The sequence below is a fragment of the Oncorhynchus clarkii genome, chromosome 24, assembly GCF_045791955.1.
Source record: "Oncorhynchus clarkii lewisi isolate Uvic-CL-2024 chromosome 24, UVic_Ocla_1.0, whole genome shotgun sequence".
NCBI lineage: Eukaryota > Metazoa > Chordata > Actinopteri > Salmoniformes > Salmonidae > Oncorhynchus > Oncorhynchus clarkii.
In genome coordinates this window covers 13,123,373-13,148,954 of record NC_092170.1, presented here as the reverse complement: position 1 = coordinate 13,148,954, position 25,582 = coordinate 13,123,373, and the positions used below count along the sequence as shown (strand labels likewise).

Below are 25,582 nucleotides of genomic sequence, written 5' to 3'. Positions count from 1 at the left end.
TGTGCGTATGTATTCCGCGGAAACTATAGGAGAAGGGTTGAAGTGGAAATCTGTGATTGATGCATCTATTTTGGACATTTTTAATTAATGATAGCCTATTCATGATAATTCTTGAAGAAGTTAATTTATAAATGCCTCATCAGAAACCAAAATATAAGATTGTTTTACTCCATTGTTAGTGAACAATGTAATTGTAAACAAACACTCTATAGCCTCAAAACAGGATTAAAACTATAAGTTCTTTATATTATGGATGGTCAATGCTTGTATCCATTGCTCTATCAATTCATTTGAGTATGGTTAAATTTCTCCAGCCCCTTCCCAGTTGCGGGGTGACCGCTTTCTTAGTTTTTGAACAGCAGATTGCCCCTTTAACGGGTCCAAAATTTGAGGTGCTAATTTATTTTATATATTTTTTAATTTAACCTTTATTTAACTAGGCAAGTCAGTTAAGAAAAAATCTTATTTACAATGACGGCCTACCCCGGCCAAACCCGGGCCAATTGTGCCCTACGGCCCTACGGGACTCCCAATCATGGCTGGATGTATTGCTGCCTGGATTCAAACCAGGTACAGTGATGCCGCCAAAGCCACCAGTCAGCATGGAGCCGCCAGTCAGCCAGGAGCCGGGGTACTGTCACGTTCTGACCATAGTTCTTGTGTGTTTTCCTTGTTTTAGTGTTGGTCAGGACGTGAGCTGGGTGGGCATTCTATGTTGTGTGTCTAGTTTGTCTGTTTCTGTGTTTGGTCTGATATGGTTCTCAATCAGAGGCAGGTGTTTGTCATTGTCTCTGATTGGGAACCATACTTAGGTAGCTTGTTTTGTGTTAGGGTTTGTGGGTGATTGGTTCCTGTCTATGCACCAGATAGGACTGTTTTCGGTTGTCACGTTTGTTGTTTTGTAATTTGAAGTGTTCAGTGGGGATTTATTATTAAAGAAGATGAACACTCACCACCCTGCGCTTTGGTCCTCTCTTTCCCAGGAAGAAATCTGTTACACCGGTGGGAAAATATTTTCTGAAAGTAATGTAAAGGTAATGCACGCATTACTTGAGAAAGCAGCTGTAATAATATTACCCAATTTGGAAAAAGTAACTTGTTTCTTTACATTGTTACTATCACGCCCTGACCTTAGAGAGCGTTTTGTGTCTCTATTTTGGTTTGGTCAGGGTGTGATTTGGGTGGGCATTCTATGTTCATTTTTCTATGTTTTGTATTTCTTTGTTTTGGCCGGGTATGGTTCTCAATCAGGGACAGCTGTCTATCGTTGTCTCTGAATGGGAACCATACTTTGGCAGCCCTTTTTCCCACCTGTCTTGGTGGGTAGTTGTCTTTGTTTGTTGGCACTATAGCCTTGCGCTTCATGGTCGTTTCTGTATGTTTTGTTGGAGACATCTACTAATAAAAGTATGTACCCTCACCACGCTGCGCCTTGGTCCTGTTCGGCCGTGACAGTTACAAACCAAGTGGGTCCCGCTTTAAATGACTTTCAGCTTATGAATGCTCCCTTTAGTATATTATGAAATACAATTTGTACAATATGTTACGAATTTGCAATACCTATGATACAGTATTTTACAAATTCCTATTTGTTGTGGCTATCGGTACTGTAACTAGGTGGCTAACACTAACATTATCTAGGTGGCTAATGTTAGCTAGGCTAGAGGTTAGGATTTAGGTTAAAGGGTAAGGAGAAGTGTTGGCATACTAAGTAGTTGCCAAGTATCTAAAAAGTAGTAAGTGGTTGCAAAGTTGCTAAAATCCTGAAGTTGTCTGTGACGAGATTCGAACACGCAGCTTTTAAATTATACTCCCACCCATCCCCCTCCCCGGCCAACCACTCTCCTTTAGTTTTCGCCTTAAATAACCTTCTGTCTTATGTAACCATACCAAACGTAACATATCATACTCATTTGCATGTCCTGGATTTAGTTTTGGTATGTTGCGTCTAGTCTGTGAGACCAGGCTGATCCAAGATAGTTCCTCCGTTCAACAGGGTTTTTTTTTCAATGCAATATTTCAAGTGGGAAATTTCAGGGCTGTCTTCGATGTTCACGTGGTTCTAGCTAGAGCAATGCAATACGTATGTTTTTTTTTCCTTCTTGTTAGGTCATGAGGAGTTTTGCTGCTCTTTAAAAGTAGTGTTTTTTTACATACTCACATGTTCATAATTCTCTGTATATGTTTTGATATATTTGTTATTATATTTAGTGAGCTGTGTTGTCAACAACTATTGTATCTGTTTTGTGGGTGTATATGATTGTTCTCGATTGTTCTGTTACTCTTTCTTTAAATGGATTTGTGTTTTCGACTACGTCTTTCCATGCCTTGTCCACTTCATTAGCTCAATAAATTATTAGGAGATATTCATGATATAGATTATAGCCAGGACTCATTATGGGTTTGATCAGTACAGGACACATCCCCTTGTTGATGGAATTTAGAGTGAGTGGATTTCCTGGATCCCATTCCCTGATGAGAAATAAAAGAGAACCACGCCTTTATTACTACAGGGGTCCATGATGATTACAGATGGAAGAATGTGTGTCTGTATCTGTCTCTCTGATCTGGCCTTAATGGCCATGTACTTTTATAATCTCCATCTGGCACAGCCAGAAGAGGACTGGCCACCCCTCAGAGCCTGGTTCCTCTCTAGGTTTCTTCCTAGGTTCCTGCCTTTCTAGGGAGTTTCTCCTATCCACGGTGCTTTTACATCTGCATTAATTGCTGTTTGGGGTGTTAGACTGGGTGTCTGTATAAGGACTTTGTGACATCTGCTGGTGTAGAAAGGGTTGTATAAATATGTTTGATTGTTTCTGTATTGTGAGGCAGCCTGGACTGAATGCTGAGCAATTCATTTTGAGGAAGGATGTTTTTTTGCTTTTTACATTTGTATCACAAGTATTTTTTTTATCATAATGAAAACGGACATTTTAGCCCCTTTTTAGACCTATTATACTCATTATAGTGTGCTCTAAAATATGAGGCATGTCTAGATTCTGAAATGCAATTTTACAAATGAATTTATTCTACGTAAAAAAATATGTATATGATCATCACAAAAGTACCCTTTTTTTAGCTTATTTTTAGACATTGTTTGGAAAAATATACAGTACTCTTTAAACACGTCAAATTACAGTGGGTGCTCTGCTACTTTTGAAGATATGACCCATTTTATATATAGAAATGTACATTACAGGTCATTAACTAATCACATTCAGCAAACCACCAGCAGAGGGAGTTCCCTTTGAATCCATTTTCCCATTCACTGTGTTGGGGATGTTCATAAAATGTATCATAACTTCAAAAGTAGCAGAGCACTCACTCTGGAAATTTGATGTACAGTACTTATAGAGTATAAGTACTGCTACTTTTGATATTTTATATTGTTTAAAATTGTTTAAAACCATTGTGGATATGGTGATTGACTTCAGGAAGCGTTCCTCGCCATCTCTCTGTCTTGAAATCAATGGCTCAGCTGTAAGCACGACTGAGATATTCAAATCCTGGGGACCATCATCTCCCACAACCTCAAGTGGAGGACAACATCACAGCGATCACCAATAAGACACACCAGTGGATGCACTTCTTATGTCAGCTGTAGAAATGTAAACTCTCACGGGCAATACTAGTTTGGTTGTACACAACCATCATCTATTACATCCTTATCTCCTAGATCACTGGTCTGGTTAGGGAATGCGTCTGCCTGGTCAAAGGGCAAACTGCAACAGATTGTCTGCTCTGCTGAAAGGGTCATCGGCTACCACCTGTCCTACATCGAGGTCCTGTATGAACCCAGGGCAAGGAAGCATGCATGAAAGATCTTTACCGACCTCTTCCTCCTCTTCCAAAGACTCCCCTCTGGCAAACGGTTCTGGTCAGTCACTACCAAAACCTGAACTGCTTCTTCCCCCGGGTGTGGCCCTCACCAACCGGCCATCTGGTCGACGATGATCTTCTCATTCATGGACTATGCACTCTGCACTACCCATCCACGGACTGTACACCCTGCACTATCATCCTAGAACTGCACACTTCTCTTTGCATTTTCTGCACATCCTGATATGCACTCTTTTCTTCTGATCAGATAAATATATTTTGTGTAAAATGTAACAAACACAATTACTGACACCCCTGTTTTCAATATCTTTCAATATCTCACCTTGTGAGGATAATGGCACTGAGCCTTTTCCTAAAATGGGAAGAATCTTAGAATCCTTCCAGATCCTTGATATCCTTTGTCTGCGCGTATGGTCTGCCCTCTTCAAACCACAGCTTTTCAATGGATTTCAAGTCTGGAGACTGAGATGGCCATGCAAAATTTTAATTTTGGGGCCAATTAACCATTTCTTAGTGGATTTTGATGTATGCTTGGGATTATTGTCTTGCTGGAAGATACACTTGCGGCCAAATGTCAGCCTCCTGGCCGAGGCAACAACTTCATGATGCCGTTGACCTTAACAAGGTCACCAGGAACATTGGAAGCAAAATAGCCCCATCACATCAAAGATCCACCAGCATATTTTACAGTAGGTATAGAGTTATTTTCTGCTAATGCATTCTCATTTTGACACCAAACCCATCACTTTTGTGCGTGGCCATAGAGCTCTATCTTCATGTCAGTATAGTATAGTATAAATACAATATAGTATTTTAATTATTGTTTACAGTCATTTTTGGCTCACCTTAATCAAGTATAGTACTGACGTTATTTATTTTATACAGCCATTTTTTCTCATCTTTATCAGGAGTGTTAATAATTTCGGTGCCCACTTTATATATTTCCCCTATCGCACATCACCCTGTACATTTTTTATTTATTTATACATCATTATACATACAGTACCAGTCAAACATTTGGACACATCTACTCATTCAAGGGTTTTTATTTATTTTTTACTATGTTCTACTTCATAGAATAATAGTGAAGACATCAACACTATGAAATAACACATATGGATAAATGTAGTAACCAAAAAGTGTTAAACAAATCAGAATATATTTCCTAATTTAGATTCTTCAAAGTAACCACCCTTTGCCTTGATGACAAGCTTTGCACACTCTTGGCATTCTCTCAACCAGTTTCACGAGGTAGTCACCTGGAATGCATTTATTTTAACAGGTGTGCCTGGTTAAATGTTAATTTGTGGAATTTCTTTCCTTTTTAATTAATTTGAGCCAATCAGTTGTGTTGTGACAGGGTATGATTGGCATACAGGTATACAAAAGACCAACCATATTATAGCAAGAAAAGCTCAAATAAGCAAAGAGAAAAAACAGTCCATCATTACTTTAAGACATGGTCAGTCAATCGGAAAATGTCAAGAACTTTGAAAGTTTCTTCAAGTGCAGTCGCAAAAACCATCAAGCACTCATAAGCACTGCCACAGGAAAGGAAGACGCAGAGTTACCTCTGCTGCAGAGGATAGGTTCATTAGAGTTACCAGCCTCAGAAATTGCAGCCCAAATAAATGCTTCACAGAGTTCAAGTAACAGACACATATCAACATCAACTGTTCAGAGGAGACTGCATGAATCAGGCATTCATGGTCAAATTGCTGCAAAGAACCCACTACTAAAGGACACCAATAAGAAGAAGAGATTTGCTTGGGCCAAGAAACACAAGCCATGGACATTAGACCGGTGGAAATCTGTCCTTTGGTCTGATGAGTCAAAGATGTGAGATTTTTGGTTCCAACCGCAGTGTCTTTGTGAGATGCAGAGTAGGTGAACGGATGATCTCAGCATGTGTGGTTTCCACCGTAAAGCATGGAGGAGGTGGTGTGATGATGTGGGGGTGCTTTGCTGGTGAACTGTCTGTGATTTATTTAGAATTCAAGGCACACTTAACCAGCATGGCTACCACAGCATTCTACAGCGATATGCCATCCCATCTGGTTGGCGCTTAGTGGGACTATCTATTCGTTTTTCAACAGGACAATGACCCAACATACCTCCAGGCTGTGTAAGGGCTTTTCGACCAAGAAGGAGAGGGATCGGTTGAGATAATAATGTCTAGAGTGTGCAAAGCTGTCGTCACTGCAAAGGGTGGCTACTTTGAAGAATCTAAAATATTAAATATATTTAGATTTGTTTAACATTATTTTGGTTACTACATGATTCCTAATGTGCAACCAGAGGAAAAAGAACTCTGGACCACCTATACTCCACACACAGAGACACATACAAAGCTCTCCCTCGCCCTCCATTTGACAAATCTGGCAGTAATTCTATCCTGCTGATTCCTGCTTACAAGCAAAAATTCAAGCAGGAAGCACCAGTGACTAGATTTTTGAAAAAGTGGTCAGATGACGCAGATGCTAAGCTACAGGACTGTTTTGCTAGCACAGACTGGAATATGTTCCGGGATTCTTCCGATGGTATTGAGGAATACACCACATCAGTCATTGGCTTCATCAATAAGTGGATCGATGACGCCATCCCCACAGTGACCGTACGTACATACCCCAACCAGAAGCCATGGATTACAGACAGCATCCGCACTGAGCTAAAGGCTAGAGCTGCCGCTTTCAAGGAGCGGAACTCTAACCCGGAAGCTTATAAGAAATCCCGCTATGCCCTCCAACAAACCATCAGACAGACAAAGCGTCAATACAGTACAAATATCGAATCGTACTACACCGGCTCTGACTCTCGTCTTATGTGACAAGGCTTGCAAACTATTACGGACCACAAAGGGAAGCACAGCCGAGAGCTGCCCTGTGACACGAGCCTACCGGACGAGCTAAACTACTTCTATGCTCACTTCGAGGCAAGTAACACTGAAACATGCATGAGAGCACCAGCTGTTCCGGACTCTCCGCAGCCGATGTGAGTAAGACCTTTAAACAGGTCAACATTCGCAAGGCCGCTGGGCTAGATGGATTACCAGGACATGTACTCCGAGCATGCGCTGACCAACTGACAAGTGTCTTCATTCACATTTTTAACCTCTCCCTGTCCCTGTCTGTAATATCAACATGTTTCAAGCAGACCACCATAGTGCCTGTGCCCAAGAACACTAGGGTAACCTGCCTAAATGACGACTGACCGATAGCACTCACATCTGTAGCCATAGAATGCTTTTAAAGGCTGGTCATGGCTCACATCAACACCATCATCCCAGAAACCCTAGACCCACTCCAATTTGCATACCGCCCCAACAGATCCACAGATGATGCAGTCTTTATTGCACTCCACACTGCCCTTTCCCACCTGGACATAAGGAACACTTATGTGAGAATGCTATTCATTCCTCAAAGCTCATCAATAAGCTATAAGGACCCTGGGGCTAAACACCCCCCTCTGCAAGTGGATCCTGGACTTCCTGACAGGCCGCCCCCAGTTGGCAAGGGTAGGTAACAACACATCCGACACGCTGATCCTCAACACTGGTGCCCTTCATGGGTGTTTGCTCAGTCCCCTCCTGTACTCCCTGTTCACTCATGACTGCATGGTCAGGTACAACTCCAACACCATCATTAAATTTGCAGATGACACAACAGCTGACAACGACAGCCTATAGGGAGGAGGTCAGAGACCTGGCTGTGTGGTGCCAGGACAACAACCTCTCCCTCAATGTGATCAAGACAAAGGAGATTATTGTGGACTACAGGAAAAAGAGGACTGAGCACGCCCTCATTCTCATCGACAGGTCTGCAGTGGAGCAGGTTGAGAGATTCAAGTTCCTTGGTGTCCACATCACCAACAAACTAACATGGTCCAAGCACACCAAGACAGTCGTGAAGAGGGCATGACAAAACCTATTACCCCTCAGGAGACTGAAAAAATTTGGCATGGGTTCTCAGATCCTCAAAAGGTTCTACAGCTGCACCATCGAGAGCTGGTTGCATCACTGCCTGGTATGGCAACTGCTCGGCCTCTGACCGCAAGGCACTACAGGGGGTAGTGCGAACGGCCCAGTACATCACTGGGGCCAAGCTTCCTGCCATCCAGGACCTCTATAGCAGGCGGTGTCAGAGGAAGGCCCTAAAAATTGTCAAAGACTCCAACCACCCTAGTCATAGACTGTTCTCTCTGCTACCGACGGCAAGTGGTACTTCTACGCCGAAGCCATAAGACTCCTGAACATCTAATCAAATGGCTACCCAGACAATTTGCATTGCACCCTCAGCTCCCCCTCTTTACACCACTGCTGTTGTCATCTATGCATAGTCACTTTAATAACTCTACCTACATGTACATACTACCTCAAATAACCGGTGCCCCCGCACATTGACTCTGTATCGGTACCCCCCTGTATTTAGTCTCGCTATTGTTATTTTCCTGCTGCTCTTTAATTACTTGTTACTTTTATCTCTTATTCTTATCCATATTTTTTTGAAACTGCATTGTTGGTTAGGGGCTTGTAAGTAAGCATTTCACTGTAAGGTCTACTACACCTGTTGTATTCGATGCATGTGACTAATAAGAGTGGATTTGAATCTCCTGAAAAGTGAGTGCTTCCCAGTCAGTCCAGCAGTGCTACATCTCCAGCAGACAGCCCTTTCAGCTGAACATAACTCGTTCATTACATGCCCTTTTTTCTGCAGGCTTTGCTCCCCTTCTTGTGCAAATGAAAACTAATTTCCACGCTCACTTATAGCCAGGATTAATGCTGTAAAAATGAACAGTTTACCCAAATTTCTTTATCTATTTCAATCTATCCCATTGTCTTTACCAAAGTGTTTTTTTCAAAGTCAATCAATCAAGCTGTTACCACATGTATCTGGGGAGGTAGATCTGAGTCAGTATATATTTTCTTCAGAGATACAAGTTTAGTGGATGGCTGGCACTACCCAACTTTTTATACTATTACTGGGCAGCCAACTTTCAGAAACTGCCATTCTGGTTACATGCTCCAGATACCCCATGGGGCCACCTAGAGGCACGTTCTTGTATTTCTGCTTCTCTTCCTGCTTTACTCTGCTCTTCTCTCCCAACATCCCCCTCTTGCTATACTCGCAATCCTGTAGTGCTTTCCACACTTAAGATTTGGTACCAGTTTCGGCAACATTTTAAATTCTCTGCTGCATCTACTATGGGTCCTATTAATAAGAATCACTTATTCCTCGCTTCTCTAATAGATAATGCTTTCTCTTACTGGACAAGGAAAGGTATTAAGTCCTTCCAAGATTTTTTCCAAACCTGGCCTCTAAATACTCTTTGCCTCCATCTCACTTTTGTAGGCATTGTGTCTCCTCCCCATTTTCTGGCTTCCCTGCTCCACCCCCTTGCTAACCCTGAGATGGCATATTGACTCTATTACCTCGACAGAAAGCAGTCATTTCTCAGATCTATCTGTGTATTTTGTCATTGGACAAACACTCCGCCAACACTCCGTCAAACTTTATTTTATAAATACAACAAGTGTAGACTTTACAGTGAAATGCTTACTTACAAGCCCTTAAACCAACAGTGCAGTTCAAGAAGAAGAAAATATTTACCAAGTAGGCTAAAATAAAAAGTAATAATAAAAAGTAACACAATAAGAATAACATAACAGGGCTATATACAGGGGGCACCAGTACCGAGTCAGTGTGCGGGGGTACAGGCTAGTTGAGGTAATCTGTACATGTAGGTGGGGGCGAAGTGACTATGCATAGGTAACAAATAAACAGTGAGTAGCAACAGTGTACAAAAGGGAGGGGGGTCAATGTAAATTGTTCGGTGGCGATTTTATGAATTGTTCAACAATCTTATGGCTTTTGGTCCTAGACTTGGCACTCCGGTACAGCTTGCCATGCGGTAGCAGAGAAAACAGTCTATAACTTGGGTGACTGGAGTCTTTGACAATTTTATGGGTTTTCCTCTGACACCGCTTATTATATAGGTCCTGGATGGCAGGAAGATTGGTGATGTACGGGGCCGTTCGCACTACCCTCTGTAGCGCCTTACGGTCAGATGCCGAGTAGTTGCCATACCAGCCGGTGATGCATCCGGTCAGGATGCTCTCGATGGTGCAGCTGTAGAACCTTTTGAGGATCTGGGGAACCATGCCAAATCTGGGTGTTGAATTTACACAGGAGTGGTGGGATGATGCGGTTGATAGAGTACACTCCACTACATCTTGTGCTCATCTTGGCCTCATACAATTTAAGATTTTACATAGGGTGCATTTTTCCAAATCCAGATTGTCTGACATATATCCAAATGTAAATGATGAGAGTGATAGATGTCATGTCTCACCATGTGACCTGAGTCACATGTTCATTCAATGCTCTAAACTGCAAAGTTACTGGGATTCTATTTTCAAACTTTATCTGTGATGCTTGAAATGAACCTGCAGCCTTGTCCCTTGATAGCTGTTTTTGGTATTCCAAAAGACTTGTTCTCCTTGGACCCCAAACATGCCCATATCGCTGCTTTTACATCCTTATTAGCTCGATGTAGAATTATTCTCCAGTGGAAGTCTGCTCAGCCCTCTTCTACTTCTCAATGGCTCAACGATGTAATGTTCTTCCTAAAGCTTGAGAAAATTCGGTATTCTCTTAGGGGTTCCAATGATACATTTGTTAGAAAATAGCAACCATTGATATTATACTTTAATGGCTTGCAGAGGCTCTCCTCTGATGAAATGCTTCAAGGTTTCCCAGTAGGCATTACCAGTAGTCATTACATAATAGGTACAGTCATCAATATAATACTATCCAGTCCAAGCACGTTTGTCTAAGGTTTACTGATCATTTACTTATTTCTGTTTTTGTATTTTGAATCTGTATGGAGTTGTTTGTATACCCCCCCCTGTATTCTTGATTGTTTATTTGTGGTGATATCTCTGTAGAATTGTTGTTTTCTAGGACCGGGACGGTTGATTGAGGGAGGGTGTGGGATGGGTTGGCTATTTGGGGTGATCAGTGTGGGTGGTTGGGAGGGGGTTGGGTGGTTGGGAGGGAGGGAGGGAATTGAGGTGGGTGGACTGAGGTAGGGCGGAGAGGTAGGGGGGGACTAGGGGGGTTGGGTGGATGTGTTGTATGGAGGGAAGGAGGGTGGTTGGGATATGGTAAAATCTTTGTGCTTACATTGATGTACATTCTGTAAAACCTGAATAAAAATACATACAAAAATAATAATAAAATGTTTACGCACAATGCTGTCATTATTGCAAACCTAAGCAGGACACAAACAGAAGTCTTGCGATTTCATCTTCTTCTTATCTGCTGAGTTAAATGCAACTATTTACTCGCGCCACGAAATCAGCATATATGACAACAATTACACCGGGTGATGCAAAATGAACTCACCCATTGTCACCGATCCAGATACACTCACATTATAACTAGAGGAGAAAGTGGTTGTGACATCATAATGGTGTTCTAGTCTGTTTTGAAATCAGAATTTTTTAATTGCCGAGGTACTTGGTAATGTATCACAAAGTGATAGGAATAGAGAAGGGGGGACTGTAATAAGGCATAACTTTATTTCATATTTGTGGGCACTCTTTTCATACTTTCTGCTGCTAGAATTGAGAGAGAAATGGCACATTTGCCAACTGCAATTGTGATTGACAATGGAACTGACCAGATGAGAGTTGGGACCTCAGGCAGTACAGAGCCTAGTCTGATCTGTAAAAATGTCACTGGCAGATCTGAGAGCAACTCTAGTGAAGGAGAGCTCTGCTTTGGAGATGAGGCATGGGGGAGGAGAGACGACTTGTCTGTGATTCGTCCCATGAAGCGTGGGAGGGTGGTGTCATGGGCTGATATGGAGGCCATATGGAGCTATGTTTTCAACAGGCACGTGAAGACCCCCTCATGTGAGAGCCCGGTTTTACTGACTGAGTTCCCCTTGACCACCCAGTCGGACAGGGAAAAGACCTGCAGGATGATGTTCGAGGGTCTGGGTGTCCCTGCATTGTACATGGCCCCTCAGTCGCTCCTGGCCCTGCTGTCTTCAGGCAGGGTGACCGGCTGTGTGGTGGACTGTGGCTACGACGTCACCCACACCGTCCCAGTTTTCGAGGGCCACTGCCTCCCCCACGCTGTGCGTCAGCTGGGCCTGGGAGGGCAGGATGTCACGGCCCACCTGGCTCTGCTGCTGAAGGAGTCCGGAGCTCAGTTTTCCAGCACTACACAGGAACATGACACCGTGACCATCATCAAGGAGCAGATGTGTTATGTATCCACTGATCCCTCCTCAGAGACAGCCACAACCATCATCGGCAGCACCGATGCGGACTACCAGCTCCCCGACGGACAGATGCTGAGGGTTGGCAGCGAGAGGTTCAGGGCACCCGAAATCCTCTTCTCTCCTCAGACTGTCCGCATGGTAACACAAGGCATTCCCAGTCTCCTGGTGAGCTCTGTGTTGGAGAGCGATGCAGACCTGTGGCAGCTGCTCCTAGACAACGCTGTCCTTGCCGGGGGCTCCAGCCTCCTTCCCGGGATGGGCCACAGACTGAGGGAGGAGGCCTCGGCTCTGGCCCCGCCAGGATGCCGCGTGGGGCCAGTCCCTGTGATGGACACTGCCTGGCTGGGGGGCTCCCTTCTGTCCTCTCTCTCCATCTTTGGAGACATGTGCATCAGTGCCTTGGAGTACCAGGAGATGGGGTCCAACGTCATCCATCACAAGTGCTTCTGAGTCATGTCTGATGCCTTTCCCTGGCCTGCTCACCAGAGACAATTCAATGAAACACTGATTCTGATTAAAGGTATTTTTCTAAATGTTTCCCAAGGAGAATGAACTGTTAATTTGATAAGGCACAAAATAACTTGGATATAGCCTAGGCTTTATACGAGGGCAGGCATAGGCTTACATTGGAGACAAAAAAATGATCTATGGGAATAAGAGCTCTTGTTTGGTATTGAAATTAAATAGTTTGATTCAGTGCTAATAAAAATGAATGGGTTTTGGAACTTCTGTGTGACCGTGGCACACACAGCTGTCTTATTCCTGATTCCTATGCATGGTCTCCAGAAACCATTATGTCACTGCAACCGGGAAACTGACGAGCATCCCACTCCAGTCTGCTCTTACGGTAAACCCCAGATAAATAACGCTGATTGAATGACGGATTGATTACTTGTCAGGTCTCTTAGTTGAAGAGACTTTTGCAATGGAAAAGTCAATCAGAATTGATGAGGACGGCTCTGCAACCTGTCTGTGACCTAATCGAGCTGCTGAGTTCGAGGATAAACGACTGCCCGTAGACATCCCCGCCACACCATGTCCATAAATATTTCTCCAGATTGTCTCGAGAGTGCATAGTAATCCGCCCCTTAGATAGGTCTACCGGGAATCACTGTTAAAATGCACTCAACCATCTGCCTCACCAAGATGTCAATAGCTTGCTTGCTCCTGAAATACCAGCAGTGAATGTATACATTACCATCATCGTATTGCTAGTGTTATCTACATATCTATACCTCTGTTGTAGAATATATTTTTTATAGGTACCTTTAGAAAATAGTTTCATTACGTTATTGTAAACCGTGCCGCTTATTGAGCACTAGATGGCGGTACAACATTATGGAGCAACAAACGTTAGAAATATTGTAATCTAAGAGTCTGTCATCACTGCACCCACTTGTTTGGTTGGGTGTAATTTACTATAGCTGTTGTAAAACGTTTTAACAAATTTAACACCTCCAAACCAAAGATATGCATCAGGTTGACAAATAGCAAATAACACATGAAATCATGTAGTAACCAAAAAAGTGTTAAAAAAATCCAAATATATTTTATATTTGATATTCTTCAAAGTAAGAATATTATGACAAGAACAACTCAAATAAGCAAAGACAAATGACAGTCCATCATTACATCAAGACATGAAGGTCAGTCAACGCAAAAAATGTCAAGAACTTTGAAAGCTTCTTCAAGTGCAGTCTCAAAAATCATCAAGCGCTATGGTGAAACTGGCTCTCATGAGGACCGCCACAGGAAAGGAAGACCCAGAGTTACCTCTGCTGCAGAGGATAAGTTCATTAGAGTTACCAGCCTCAGAAATTGCAGCCCAAATAAATGCTTCATGGAGTTCAAGTAAAAGACACATCTCAACATCAACTGTTCAGAGGAGACTGTGTGAATCAGGCCTTCATGGTCGAATTACTGCAAAGAAACCAATACTAAAGGACATGAAATGAATACAATCTCAACAGACAAATGGTTTGGGGAGAGTATTTGGTTGCAGTTTTATAAACTATTAGCAGCTCTTAGTTGATTGTTGTTAATGCAGAGATGCACACTTTGATGAGCAAAGACATAATATTTTGTTGAAGCACACAGCGGTATGTTGATAATATAACCTACAGTAGTTAGATTGTATTTGCTCACATGTTCTCCACAGCGTCATGGGCGTTGTTCTGATACTCTTGTCTTGGTGCATTTTCTTCGGTTTCTCAAGTGTGTCGCCAAGATGCAGACTTGGCTTATTTGTTCAAATACAAGGGTTGTGCTCTTCCAAGCTCTACCAAGCTCATCAAATATATATTTGCCTTAAACACGACTGAACCAGTAAGTATTCAATTGAACCAAGAACTCCTTGCTTGAATCACATGACATCGAATGAAAGCCTTGCGTAAAGACTGAATGTAATCACAGTCACTAATACTTTATTAGCTACTTCATTCTCCAGCACAAGTTGAGTTTGCAGGGGAAGCATGTTGACTTCACATGAGGAGAGGTTACTGGGTTATTGCTGATAAAAAAAGGATGAAATGAATTGGTTGAATGTGGACTTTGTATAAGGAGTGGGCTGATATAAAGGCCCTATGGCCATAGGTCTAGGTTTTCAATCTACACTGAGTGTACAAAACATTACAAACACCTGCTCTTTCCATGACATAGATCCCCTATTGTTGTCATTTGTTAAATCTACTTCCATCAATGTATTATGGAGGGGAGAAGACAGGTTAAATAAGGATTTTTAAGCCTTGAAACAATTGAGACATGGATTGTGTATGTCTACCATTCAGAGTGTGAATGGGCAAGGCAAAATATGTAAGTGCCTTTGAACGGGGTATGGTAGTAGGTGCCAGTGGGAGATGACTTCACCTTTCAGCAGGACAATAATCTAAAACACAAGGCCAAATCTATACCGGAGTTGCATACCAAGAAGACAGTGAATGTCCCTGAGTGGCCCAGTCACAGTTTTTACTGAAATCTGCTTGAAGAGAGAGACTGTGAATATACCATTTGTATACCAATTGATTTTTGAAAAATATTATTTATAAATCCCTCATGACCTTAGTCCAACTGTCGTAACCCTTCAGAACCCAAAATATACGCATTTTTTACTCTATTGTTTACAAACGATGTAATTGTAAACAAGCACTAGGCTCAAAACATGGTTCAAACTATAACAATATTTTACCCTTGAGCAGAGATTCAGAGAAGCATATATAGTTTTGTCAGGAGGATACAGACAGCTCAAGAGGTTTGCTTAGACATGCAGAATTATTATCATTATTGCTTTACATATAATTAAGCAAACTGATTATGGCTCTAGATCACAGGAAAAAGCTGTTTCAGGAGTTTGAAATAATGCTACATTTGGCCTCCCGAGTGGCGCAGCAGTCTAAGGCACTGCATCACAGTGCTTGAGGCGTCACTAAAGACCCGGGTTTGATCCCAGGCTGTGTCACAACCAGCCGTGACCAGAAGTCCCATAGGGCGGCACACAATTGGCCCAATGTCCTCCGGGTTAGAGAAGGATTTTGCCGGGGGGGCCTTACTCGGCTCATCACACTCTTGTGGTTGGCCGGGCGCCTGCAGGCTGACTTCGGTCATCAGTTGAACGTGTTTCCTCCTCACATTGGTGCAGCTGGCTTCCAGGTTAAGTGGGCGGGTGTTAAGAAGCGCGGATTGGTGGGTCATGTTTTGGAGGACGAATGACTCAACCTTCGCCTCTCCCGAGCCCGTTGGGGTGTTGCAGCGATGAGATTGGATCGCAAATGTGGAGAAAAAAGGGATTAAATACAACAATAACCAAAAATGCTAAATTCTCCAATTTATGGATGGGGGCATAGCCCTTCTCCAGGATCACCCCCCAGCCATCCCACATACTTTGTGCCTGCTCAGTTTTTTGGGGTGCATGACACACCTGCCCATAACCAAATGGTGGAAATATGAACACCTCAATATCCAAATAGCCACAACAGTGTAGCCTAATATTAACTTTGATCGAAAAGTAGAAGGGTATAGTGGATGCTTTTCGATGTGGTTAAAAATCCAGGAGCGAACAGTTGCAGATTATTTCTGCGTATCTCTACTCGAACGGAAAAGTCAGGCAGAAAGTTGGAGTTCCCCGTGGTGTTTTGGCAATGTAGATTGTGTTGAATGGGTGTCGGTACCAGAGCTCAGTGGTCCGTATAGGTTATAAAATATTCTCACTTCTCTCCACGGAGGGGCACTGCTCACCGGGGCACTAGCGTGCTCCACTCCCGTCCTTTTCGCCGGCTCACACTCCTTAGAACATGTTTCACATAAGGCATTATATGAATTATTACAATTGAATAAGAGCAGGAAATTATGGTAATATGATTATACTCTCGAAGTTAAAGGTGAAAGAATGGTTGTAAAAACACAGGCAGTATGGCATGATGATTCTAACACCCAGCACACGTTTATGTCAAAAGCATAAAATGTTTAGGCACCAGTATCAGATTCAAAAGCAGTTGCACATATAAGAGTTATAAAACAAGTTATAATAATAACTATTATTATTAGGCTATTATTATTAATAGTATTATTATTGTTTTTGGTGTTGTTAATATGTGTTATTAGTATTGTTGTTAGTGTGGTTTATTTATAAAGACGTTTTATTTGTAGGCCTATTTGAAATGCTTTTGTTATTAGTGTTATTATAATAAAAAGTATATGTTTTATAAATCAATATACTGCTCATGCAAAATACTGCTAATGCACATACAACAAACTTGACAATATGTTATTTTAATGTTTTTGCAAATGTGATGGGAGTATTTATACCGTATTATTATTTGTATTTAGTAGTATAGTCTACACGCTTTATCGTCGTTGTCCATCTCCTTATTTTATTTCAGAAACGTCTTGGCTGGGCAAAGCATTGATAAAATATCCCTGTTGATCACTTGATTGATTACCTTGCTCAAAGGTCACGCGGGTGCGCGGTAATTTCCTTGTGCCGGAGGCTCCCTTCTCACTTTTAGTCTGGCTTCGACAGCTCCTATACAAATTATGTATTTATTTTAACCACTAAACAACCTCCCAAACATAACTAAATGCATTGAAATAAACAATCAATTACCAGATATTAACGTGAGTTCTTATTTTCTGCAGAAATTACCAAAGGTAACGCATCTAATTAGGTTAAAATAGGATCCAAACGTTGTGAACTGCCCAACCACGTTTTTTGATGGGATTTAAATTCGAACTATAGCACAAGAAAGCAAATAATTTAGCTATACTTGCAAAGGGTCTTGAACCCAATGAATGTCTAATAATTACAACCCACTGGGCTGCACATATCTCTCCAGCGTTCCCTGGTCCTGCCATTCCGCGCCTCCGGGTCAGCGTGTCATAATAAAGTATGTATTCTGAAAGTGGTCTCGAGAACAGTGAGTTATTGCAATGAATGAAAACTGTTTCCATTTAGGCTAATTGAGCGCGCTGCCTCGAGCTGTAGCTGTGGGTCTTAAAGGCTGCATGCCTGCCTGCGCCGCAAGCCACCCTCCCCAGCACACGGTGTACTTAATAGCACCATTTATATCATTACTTTGGGGCTAGGCTGAGGTATACCCACAATAAAGTACCTATATTAACCTTTCTTGACTTGGTGACTTAAATTACTTGGTGATTTCTCTAAACTGTAAGTATGTTGGATGAAAAAGTATTGAGACAGTATTTTCCTTAATGACACCTTTATGAACATTTAACATATAGTTTGACAGCGAATGTATTTGACTGAATTGGATAACACACACACCCCACGCGCATGTTCTATTGATAATGTGGTACTGACTCAATTGCCCACAGTTATCAAAAACATACCCACCACCTTTAAACCTGAATTCATATTCCCGAGAGGTATTTTAGCTTAAATGGGGTCCAACCTATGGACGTATACTTGCCGTATTGAAAGGTATATTGGACATCGGCCAAAGGGATGTCTTATTTTTGTTCTTTACAATTTATATGATGTCATTACTTAAATCAATTTCAACATACTTTGGAATCAATAAATCGAGTTCACAAGCCATTAAAGGGTTCACGTGCAAGATCAACATGACCTCATGCGGATCTAATTAATGAGCAATTACCCTAATTATACTGCGTTTTAATTAATAAACAAATACACCTTGCAGTTAATATCTCTCCACTACGACTATAGTGCAATAGTCCAATAATATTGTTGGGGTTTTCATTGTTAGGTTCATCGGACCAATCGTATACAGTGGTGCCCAAATCCGATAAGTGTGAAACAAAGTAAAACAGTTAAATTGTGCATCAGCTTTACACATAAGTTATAATAGACTATTCGAATTCAACAACATCGATTTTGGTTATCAATTTGCATGCAAGCGATGTAATTTATACATGCACGCCAGCAGAAAGGGGTTTTAATTCAAAGTATTAAACAGATTAATAATTGTCACCACTTCACAAAAAAAGCCTCGGACAGCCTCATATTAGAGCTGTCAGTTCGACTGCCCACATACCAGGGGAGAGGAGGAGGGATTCATTAATTTCCTAGTGTTCGCTGTGATGGTCAAAACACAATTAAAACTTATAAAACATTTAATGAAAACGTTTCACATTAGTAATTTAGCCGAACATTGATGAATGTGATTTCATTTTAACACAAAAGGTAGGCATGCATGGTGAGAGTTTGAGAATAGTTCATTATAATTAATGTATCCGGCTCTCCGTAGATTCGAGGTCGTGTCGGCTCTGTTTCATATTCCGTGATCTTTAAAGATCTTACACGAAGGGATCTCTCTGCGATTGCCATCTGACTAGATCAGTCATATCAAGTGATAAATCGTTCCAAACTTTTTTGGCGGTGCTGCCAGTTTGGCTATGCGCATGTGCGAAGGTGTCCAAACTGACAATGCTGGAGAGATAGCGAGTCTGGATTGAGAAACACAGAGAAAAGGACAGAGAAAAAAGAAAAAGGAGGAAAAGATCCAAGAAAAAATCTAACAAACCCACGCCGAAGGACTGGCATCATGAGGTCCAAAGGCAGGGCACGGAAACTGGCCACAAGTAGGTGCAATATCCCTTTCTTTGCCTTTTGAAACTGCCATCTTGTAAATTTGTAGCTATATCTCAGTTATCAATGCTGTTTCGCATCTAAAAATTAGGTACAATATATTGTATATTGCTTACATGAGTGTCAGTAGAAAATAGCCCCCACTCACGACTGAGCAGAGGTACAGAACAGTTGGGAGAAGAAGTTGGTTCAAGGGTTTCGAGTTGATGCTGTCAATGCCAGTTCGTTTCGCGAATTCAGAAAAAAATCTATTGGCGTTTTAAGTTATGAAAAGTTGTGCAAACGGGAGAGGCACTTCTCAGGGAACGAACTTCTATCGTTATTGGGTTGTGCTTTGTATAGTGGGCGCTACAGCGTTGGCCAATTCTCGTCCGGTCCTGCGACGCTGTTGTTGCACGCGCTTGGTTTCTGTATACTTCAATTTGCAGAAGCAACTTTGAAAAGGCAGGTTGCCTCATTCAGACTTCGGAAATGAAAGATCCAGAATGAAGGACTTATGCATTTAAATATAATCAGGTACCATTGCTGACAAAAGTCCAAAATATATATTGTTGCCTTGTTAGATGTAGCCTAGAATAAATGCGTATGGGTGTTCGCTCTACCTATCATTACGTTATAGCCTTGGGTTATTACGCTGTATTGTATCTTTATTATGGTGTATTTCGTTTGTGCAACAAGTACAGCATCTATGTTATATAATTAATGTTACGGTCTGTGTACAAAACGTGTTTACATCTTTATGTTATACAGAAATGTAATGATGTTTGTGTTTTTCCACTGTACATTGAAGGGCACGGAGGCTTTGAACGCCAATATTCAGTAGCATAATACTGTATTTCTGTAATTGATTGAAACGATTAAATTATTCGTCTTGAGTTTTGAAAGCAATTCAACCCCCAGGGAGCAACACACTGATTTTGGTAAAAGGTGTTTACTCCAATTAAATTGTATTGTGATCTATGGCAATCTACCAAAATGCACTACAATGTTTATATAATATGTAGGCCTATCTCTCACATCAAAAAGTCAAGCAGATGATGTAGCTATAATCATTATGTACAATCCTTCAAGTAGTTTATGCTACAGAAGTAAACGTTTTCGATAATTATTTCAAATTGTGTATAGGCCTATTGCAATGTAATTGCATTTTCTGAGTCAGTAACATTTTCCATTGTGTTGAACCTTTATGAATGTGTATAGCCAGTAGGCAATTTTTTTGCAGTCATTTTCTGAGATTAACAAAAAAAACATTTTCAAATTTTAAGTATATCATTTGAATGTTTTGAATTATAGTTTTCTCATGTCTGGACAACAGTGTAGCCACAGGTCAACACCGGTAGGTTGCAGTCCTGGAGCCAGGGGTCGCGGGTGTTATTCTTTCAAAAAACGTCTGAGAGACCTGACAGTCTTGTTATTGTGTGTGTAACTTTCTGCCTTAAACATATATTCCTGCTACAAATTGATCATTTATCTGGACCTTTCTGGAGCTCAGACAGAGGAGAAATTACCTTAAAACCCTTTCCTCTTTAGGATATTAATTTATTTAGGCCTACAAACTCAGTGGATGACACTCATCCAACCAGCAGTGTTATTTTGAAATCGAATTGTGAGTGTTTTATTTGTTCAAACAATACTGGGCATCTTTTCCCATTTGTGATGTAACTTAACGACAATCGTACCAGATGCATCGTTATTTACGAGCCAACTTTTTAAGTGTTTCCCAAACAAGCACGTAGAGAGGACGTTTGCTATATGAGTTGTTAGACCATTTGTCGATACTTGATAGGATGGAAAGAAAAGCAGCGCTGCTCTCGGATCAGCTTTCTCCATTCAAATCATACCTTAACATAAAAGTTATTCCATAATACTGACGATGGATCAGCTCCTAGAGACATATTGCCACCTATGGCTGCAAATGGGCTATTGAGGCGGCTAATTATGCTTTCCCAATAATCATGCACTAAATCACAGATTGGGCACGTCATTGAGCACATGTTGTCACACATTAAAAATATTGAGCCAAAAAATTACAGATAGTAGCCTTGACGCAAAATATAACTAAATGTATTGTACATGAAATTGATTTCAATATGATTGAACTAGCCTATATAACCTATATAACCTATAACCTATGTATATTTTAATGCAGTCATCTCAGTTCTCATTTGAAGCATAATTATACTCTTCCCTTGTTTGTAGCAATTGCAAATACTTTGGCAACTTTTTATGTGTAGTCAACTTCATTCTGAAGTTATCGCAGTCACCAGGTCCGGCCCTAGCCTTTTGGGGGCCCTATGGGAAATGTTGTTTCAATTTCCTCCAATTCTACACATTTTGCCATGGGATGCAGACAAAATGGTGCAGTTTAAGCAACTTTTGCTGCAATACTACACATTTTGCCATGGGGCAGAGAGAAGATTTTACCATTTTATAAAACATTTCATGCAATTCTACTCATTTTGCCATGGTGTGGAGAGAAAAATGTGCTATTTTTTAACATGACTTATGCCATGTTAATATGATATCTGAGTGAGGGTGACTAACAAAATCAATGGGGGCCCCCCGGAGGTCAGGGCCCCTGAGCAAGTGCCCTTTGTGCCCAATCAATAATTCAACCATTATTACTGCAAGTTTAGAAAACTGGCTAGACTAAATTTACCAATGTAAAAATTGTTAGCTGACACGGGCTAAATGAGTGACTGTCAGTGACTGACATAACAAGAGAAATGCTGCTGATGGACATCTAGATAACTCTCAACAGTAAGTTGAGACCCCAACTGAATTCCCCCCAAAAGTATATATATATCTAATATATATATTTTATCATTTTTGGGTCTGGGGCACTATAGGCCGGGTGCCCACAGCGACCGTTTATGTCACGCCTAGAGCCGGCCCTGGCAGTCACAGTCAGACAGATAGCCTAAACATCTTGATTCTATGTTTAGCGAAGATCTTTTGTGAATAAAGTGATGCGGAAGGGCAAAAAAACACATAATGATGCACTTTGGCTACTCTACGAGTGGTCTGGATCACTCGTAGATGTGCAAAGGTTTTTTAAGGTTACTAACGAATGCTATGGGAAACACCTCAGCTACTAAAAATACATCGTTAGATGTTTCTAATGATGATCTCAACGCTACGAAGGCTCTGAGGAAGGAGGCCCTGACACAAAGATAAAGGTGTTATACATGTAGAAATAAATCCTGTTTACATGTTGTGTACATGTTGTGTACATGTTGTGTGCTGCCTTTGTGTACAAGCGAACCCCTCCCCCCAGGGATTATGCAAGTATTTGTGGATTTTGTTCTGTGCAAGATACTTTACAAATGAGATGCATTTTTCACATCCGTTTTATTTTTGGGGGTTGGCTATTAGATTCAGTGTGTTTCAAATTGCTCACCAAAATACATTTCCGTAGGGTTTGATTTGATTTGATTTCCGTAGGGAAATTTGACGTTCAAAATAAACCTGAATGGATCACATTGAATTGACAGCACCAAGACGAGTCGAAGAGCTTTATAACCATAGGCCTACTTTTAATGTGAAAAGTTTGTCAGGAAGAACTTTAAGAGCTAAACAGACAGGGACACTGTAATTATTTATTTCCTGTGCTTCATGGATTTGTCTCGTGAGCTTCGGTGTCATTGCAGGCCCTTTGGCCTTTGGCACAGAGGATCTTTCGTGACGTTATGAAATAAACCAATCAGACGGCCAGCTCTCATCAGGATCTCTTACAGACTGTTGTTTATGGCAACATGGCCCAGTGTTTACAGAATATGTGTGAAAAGCAAACGATATGCATATTATTCTGTGATCACTAACAAGGCAAAGGGCACACACACACACACACACACACACACACACACACACACACACACACACACACACACACACACACACACACACACACACACACACACACACACACACACACACACAGCAATAATGGTTTAGTAGTGCATTTAGTAGTGGTTTTGGCGCCTGCTGCAATCGGCCTAAATATTAACAGTCCCTTGAAGGAATGCGCTAGGCTACAGCACCAGCCATTCTGCCCATCCAGTTCCAGGCATAGTTCTAAATCATTACTTATAATCTGAGAATAGGGGGCTAATTTGAGGTATATTTAAACATTATTATTTACTCAAGATGTAAGAGGAAGATTTCTAGGCTACCTATTAAGTCAGTGGGAGAGAATGTTCTGATAGCTCGGCACAGTTTCCCCCTGGGAACTGGGCCATTCTGGCCTGTAGCCAGCGCTGCACAATGTCAACAGTGAATATTTAAATTCCCAGACTCCCCATAAGAGGTCTGCCGGTAAATGTGTTCAGTGTGCGGCCTGTCCTGATAAGTTCTGTTCAGAGGCTGGTCCTGTAGGTCTCCTCGCGCCACAGAGAGTGTTTGTGCTCGAGCTCGATTGATGTGCGCATGGCAGGCAGATGATAAAACACAGTGGAGTGAGTTAATGGAGGGGGAGTTGGTAGGTGGGGAGGTGGTAATAGAAGTGTGATTGGTGGTGGAAGATTAGTTCAGATGTCATATGGGGGTCCACTCAACCCCCCCCCCCCCCCCCCCCCCCCCCCCCACACACACACACACACACAAAATAAAACTAAAACAAATGATTTGTCCTAATACCATACTTCAGCTAGGACTATAGGCCCAAGCGAACTCCTTGTCTGCCTAACGTGCCTCTCAACTAAATGCTCAGGGGGTAGTGTGAGATGTCTGACCCTTGGTGCACCACTTGTAATGTCCTCAAAAAGAAGAGATAAGACTCATATGAATGCTGAATTGGATTCTATTTTTTTCATGCACTACCCCTTGTATTTAAAACAACATACTTTTGGTTTATTCACACATATATGAACGTGTCTTTTCAGACATAGGTTGAAACAATGAGAGGATATTAGACATGCTCATAGTCTGCTCACCCTATAGTCAGTCACCTGTTGTCCCGTAGGTGCACAGCAAATTTGAGATCAAAATGTTCAAACCCACAGTGTTAAATTGAACACTTCAAAATGATATGTGACCCACCGAAATAGTGTTAAACTAAACTTCACAAACTAACACCCCTAGAGTGTTTTGTAAAGCCTTATTTGGATATTTCCCAGCATGCCTTTCAAGTGAACATGAACGATACCCACCCATGACTGTGTTTGTTAGTGACAGAGACATCCTTGTTGTGTTCATTGATTTTTAGTTCTGAAGCCTTCACCAAGTGACTGCTTATGTGAATGTGTGAACCCTTGATGAGAATGTATTACACATTTCATAAGGCCTTTAGTTATGGCCTAAATATCCTCAACATTTTGGTCTGAAAAACTTGGCTCATGGCCACATCAGACATACAAGCAACAATAAGCTGGTTTATGAAGTGATTAGTGATTCATATCAGAATCAAGCCAGAGGGAGTGTATTGGAATGTATTTATCACCAACCACAACCTGCATTCAGAATGACAGCTAGGGTGAAGGACTTCACAAACAACCCTACCTAAACCATGTGAACTGGAACAACCATCTCAGTAACAGGTGCAATAAATCCAACCACTTACAGATTGGATTAGTTTAGTAAAATGTAAGTTATTAATTGTTGTATAGTATAAGATCAATTTAACAATCAATGTGCATGCAGAAACATAGATTTTCAAACAAACTATTCTAAACATCAACCTGCAACAAAGCATTCTGGGAAGAATGATAATGAGGCCCCTCCCACATCTTTTTCACTGAGAGAATAAACATAAATGAACTCACGCAGTCCAGTAACAACAACACCAAGCAGTGTTGATTCCAATGTGAATTAAATAACACTGCGTTGATTCATCGCATGCGGTGTCAATTTCAATCCCACTGATGTTAACCCCACTAGAATCAACACCCAGATATAACACTCACAACACGTCTTACCTTAACACCAAGATTTGAACACTTGCAAATGTGCTGTGTATGTGTGTCAGTTCATGTGAACAGTCCATAAATCAGTTGCTCTCGCCATAGACCCATGCACTGAATTTGAAATTAAATTAAATGTATTTGACATTTCTAAATAAACATGTAGAAAAACATGATTATTATTATGTTATTTTTGATTCCCTAATTGCTTTGGTGGGTTAGTATTCCCTCAGAGGCAGGAGTAAAGTCTAGCTAAAGCTGATTTTAAGCTATAATAATTTTAAGACTGCAGGTCAACTTTGTTGAGGACTTGCTGTTAAGAACTATCTAAAATTGAGTCAGTAAGCCCTACTCATCAATATAAAGTGTGTGTATGTGTATATATATATACACTGCTAAAAAAATAAATGGAACACTTAAACAACACAATGTAACTCCAAGTCAATCACACTTCTGTGAAATCAAACTGTCCACTTAGGAAGCAGCACTGATT

The 25,582-nt window shown here is 41.3% G+C and overlaps 3 protein-coding genes across 20 annotated transcripts in view; all 3 read left to right on the top strand.

Annotated features, from left to right (window-relative positions):
- LOC139382327 (alpha-2-macroglobulin-like) overlaps positions 1-25,582 on the top strand; it is a 563,422-nt gene that overhangs the window by 106,442 nt on the left and 431,398 nt on the right. The gene's annotated exons all lie outside the window — the stretch shown is intronic.
- LOC139382337 (uncharacterized) lies at positions 11,476-12,579 on the top strand. The gene has a single exon (XM_071126303.1). The coding sequence runs from the start codon at positions 11,476-11,478 to the stop codon at positions 12,577-12,579; it is 1,104 nt and encodes a 367-aa protein (XP_070982404.1).
- LOC139382329 (histone-lysine N-methyltransferase MECOM-like) overlaps positions 19,134-25,582 on the top strand; it is a 210,984-nt gene continuing 204,535 nt past the window's right edge. For all 18 annotated transcript variants that reach the window (XM_071126283.1, XM_071126279.1, XM_071126277.1 and 15 more), the window contains exon 1: positions 19,134-19,185. In XM_071126283.1, coding sequence (XP_070982384.1) covers positions 19,149-19,185 — 37 coding nt within the window. In that variant the 5' untranslated portion in view covers positions 19,134-19,148. The remainder of the gene's footprint in view (positions 19,186-25,582) is intronic.

What these genes read in the sequence shown, in the direction of transcription:
- LOC139382337 (XM_071126303.1), top strand. Translation starts at nt 11,476, where the DNA reads ATGGCACATTTGCCAACTGCAATTGTGATTGACAATGGAACTGACCAG.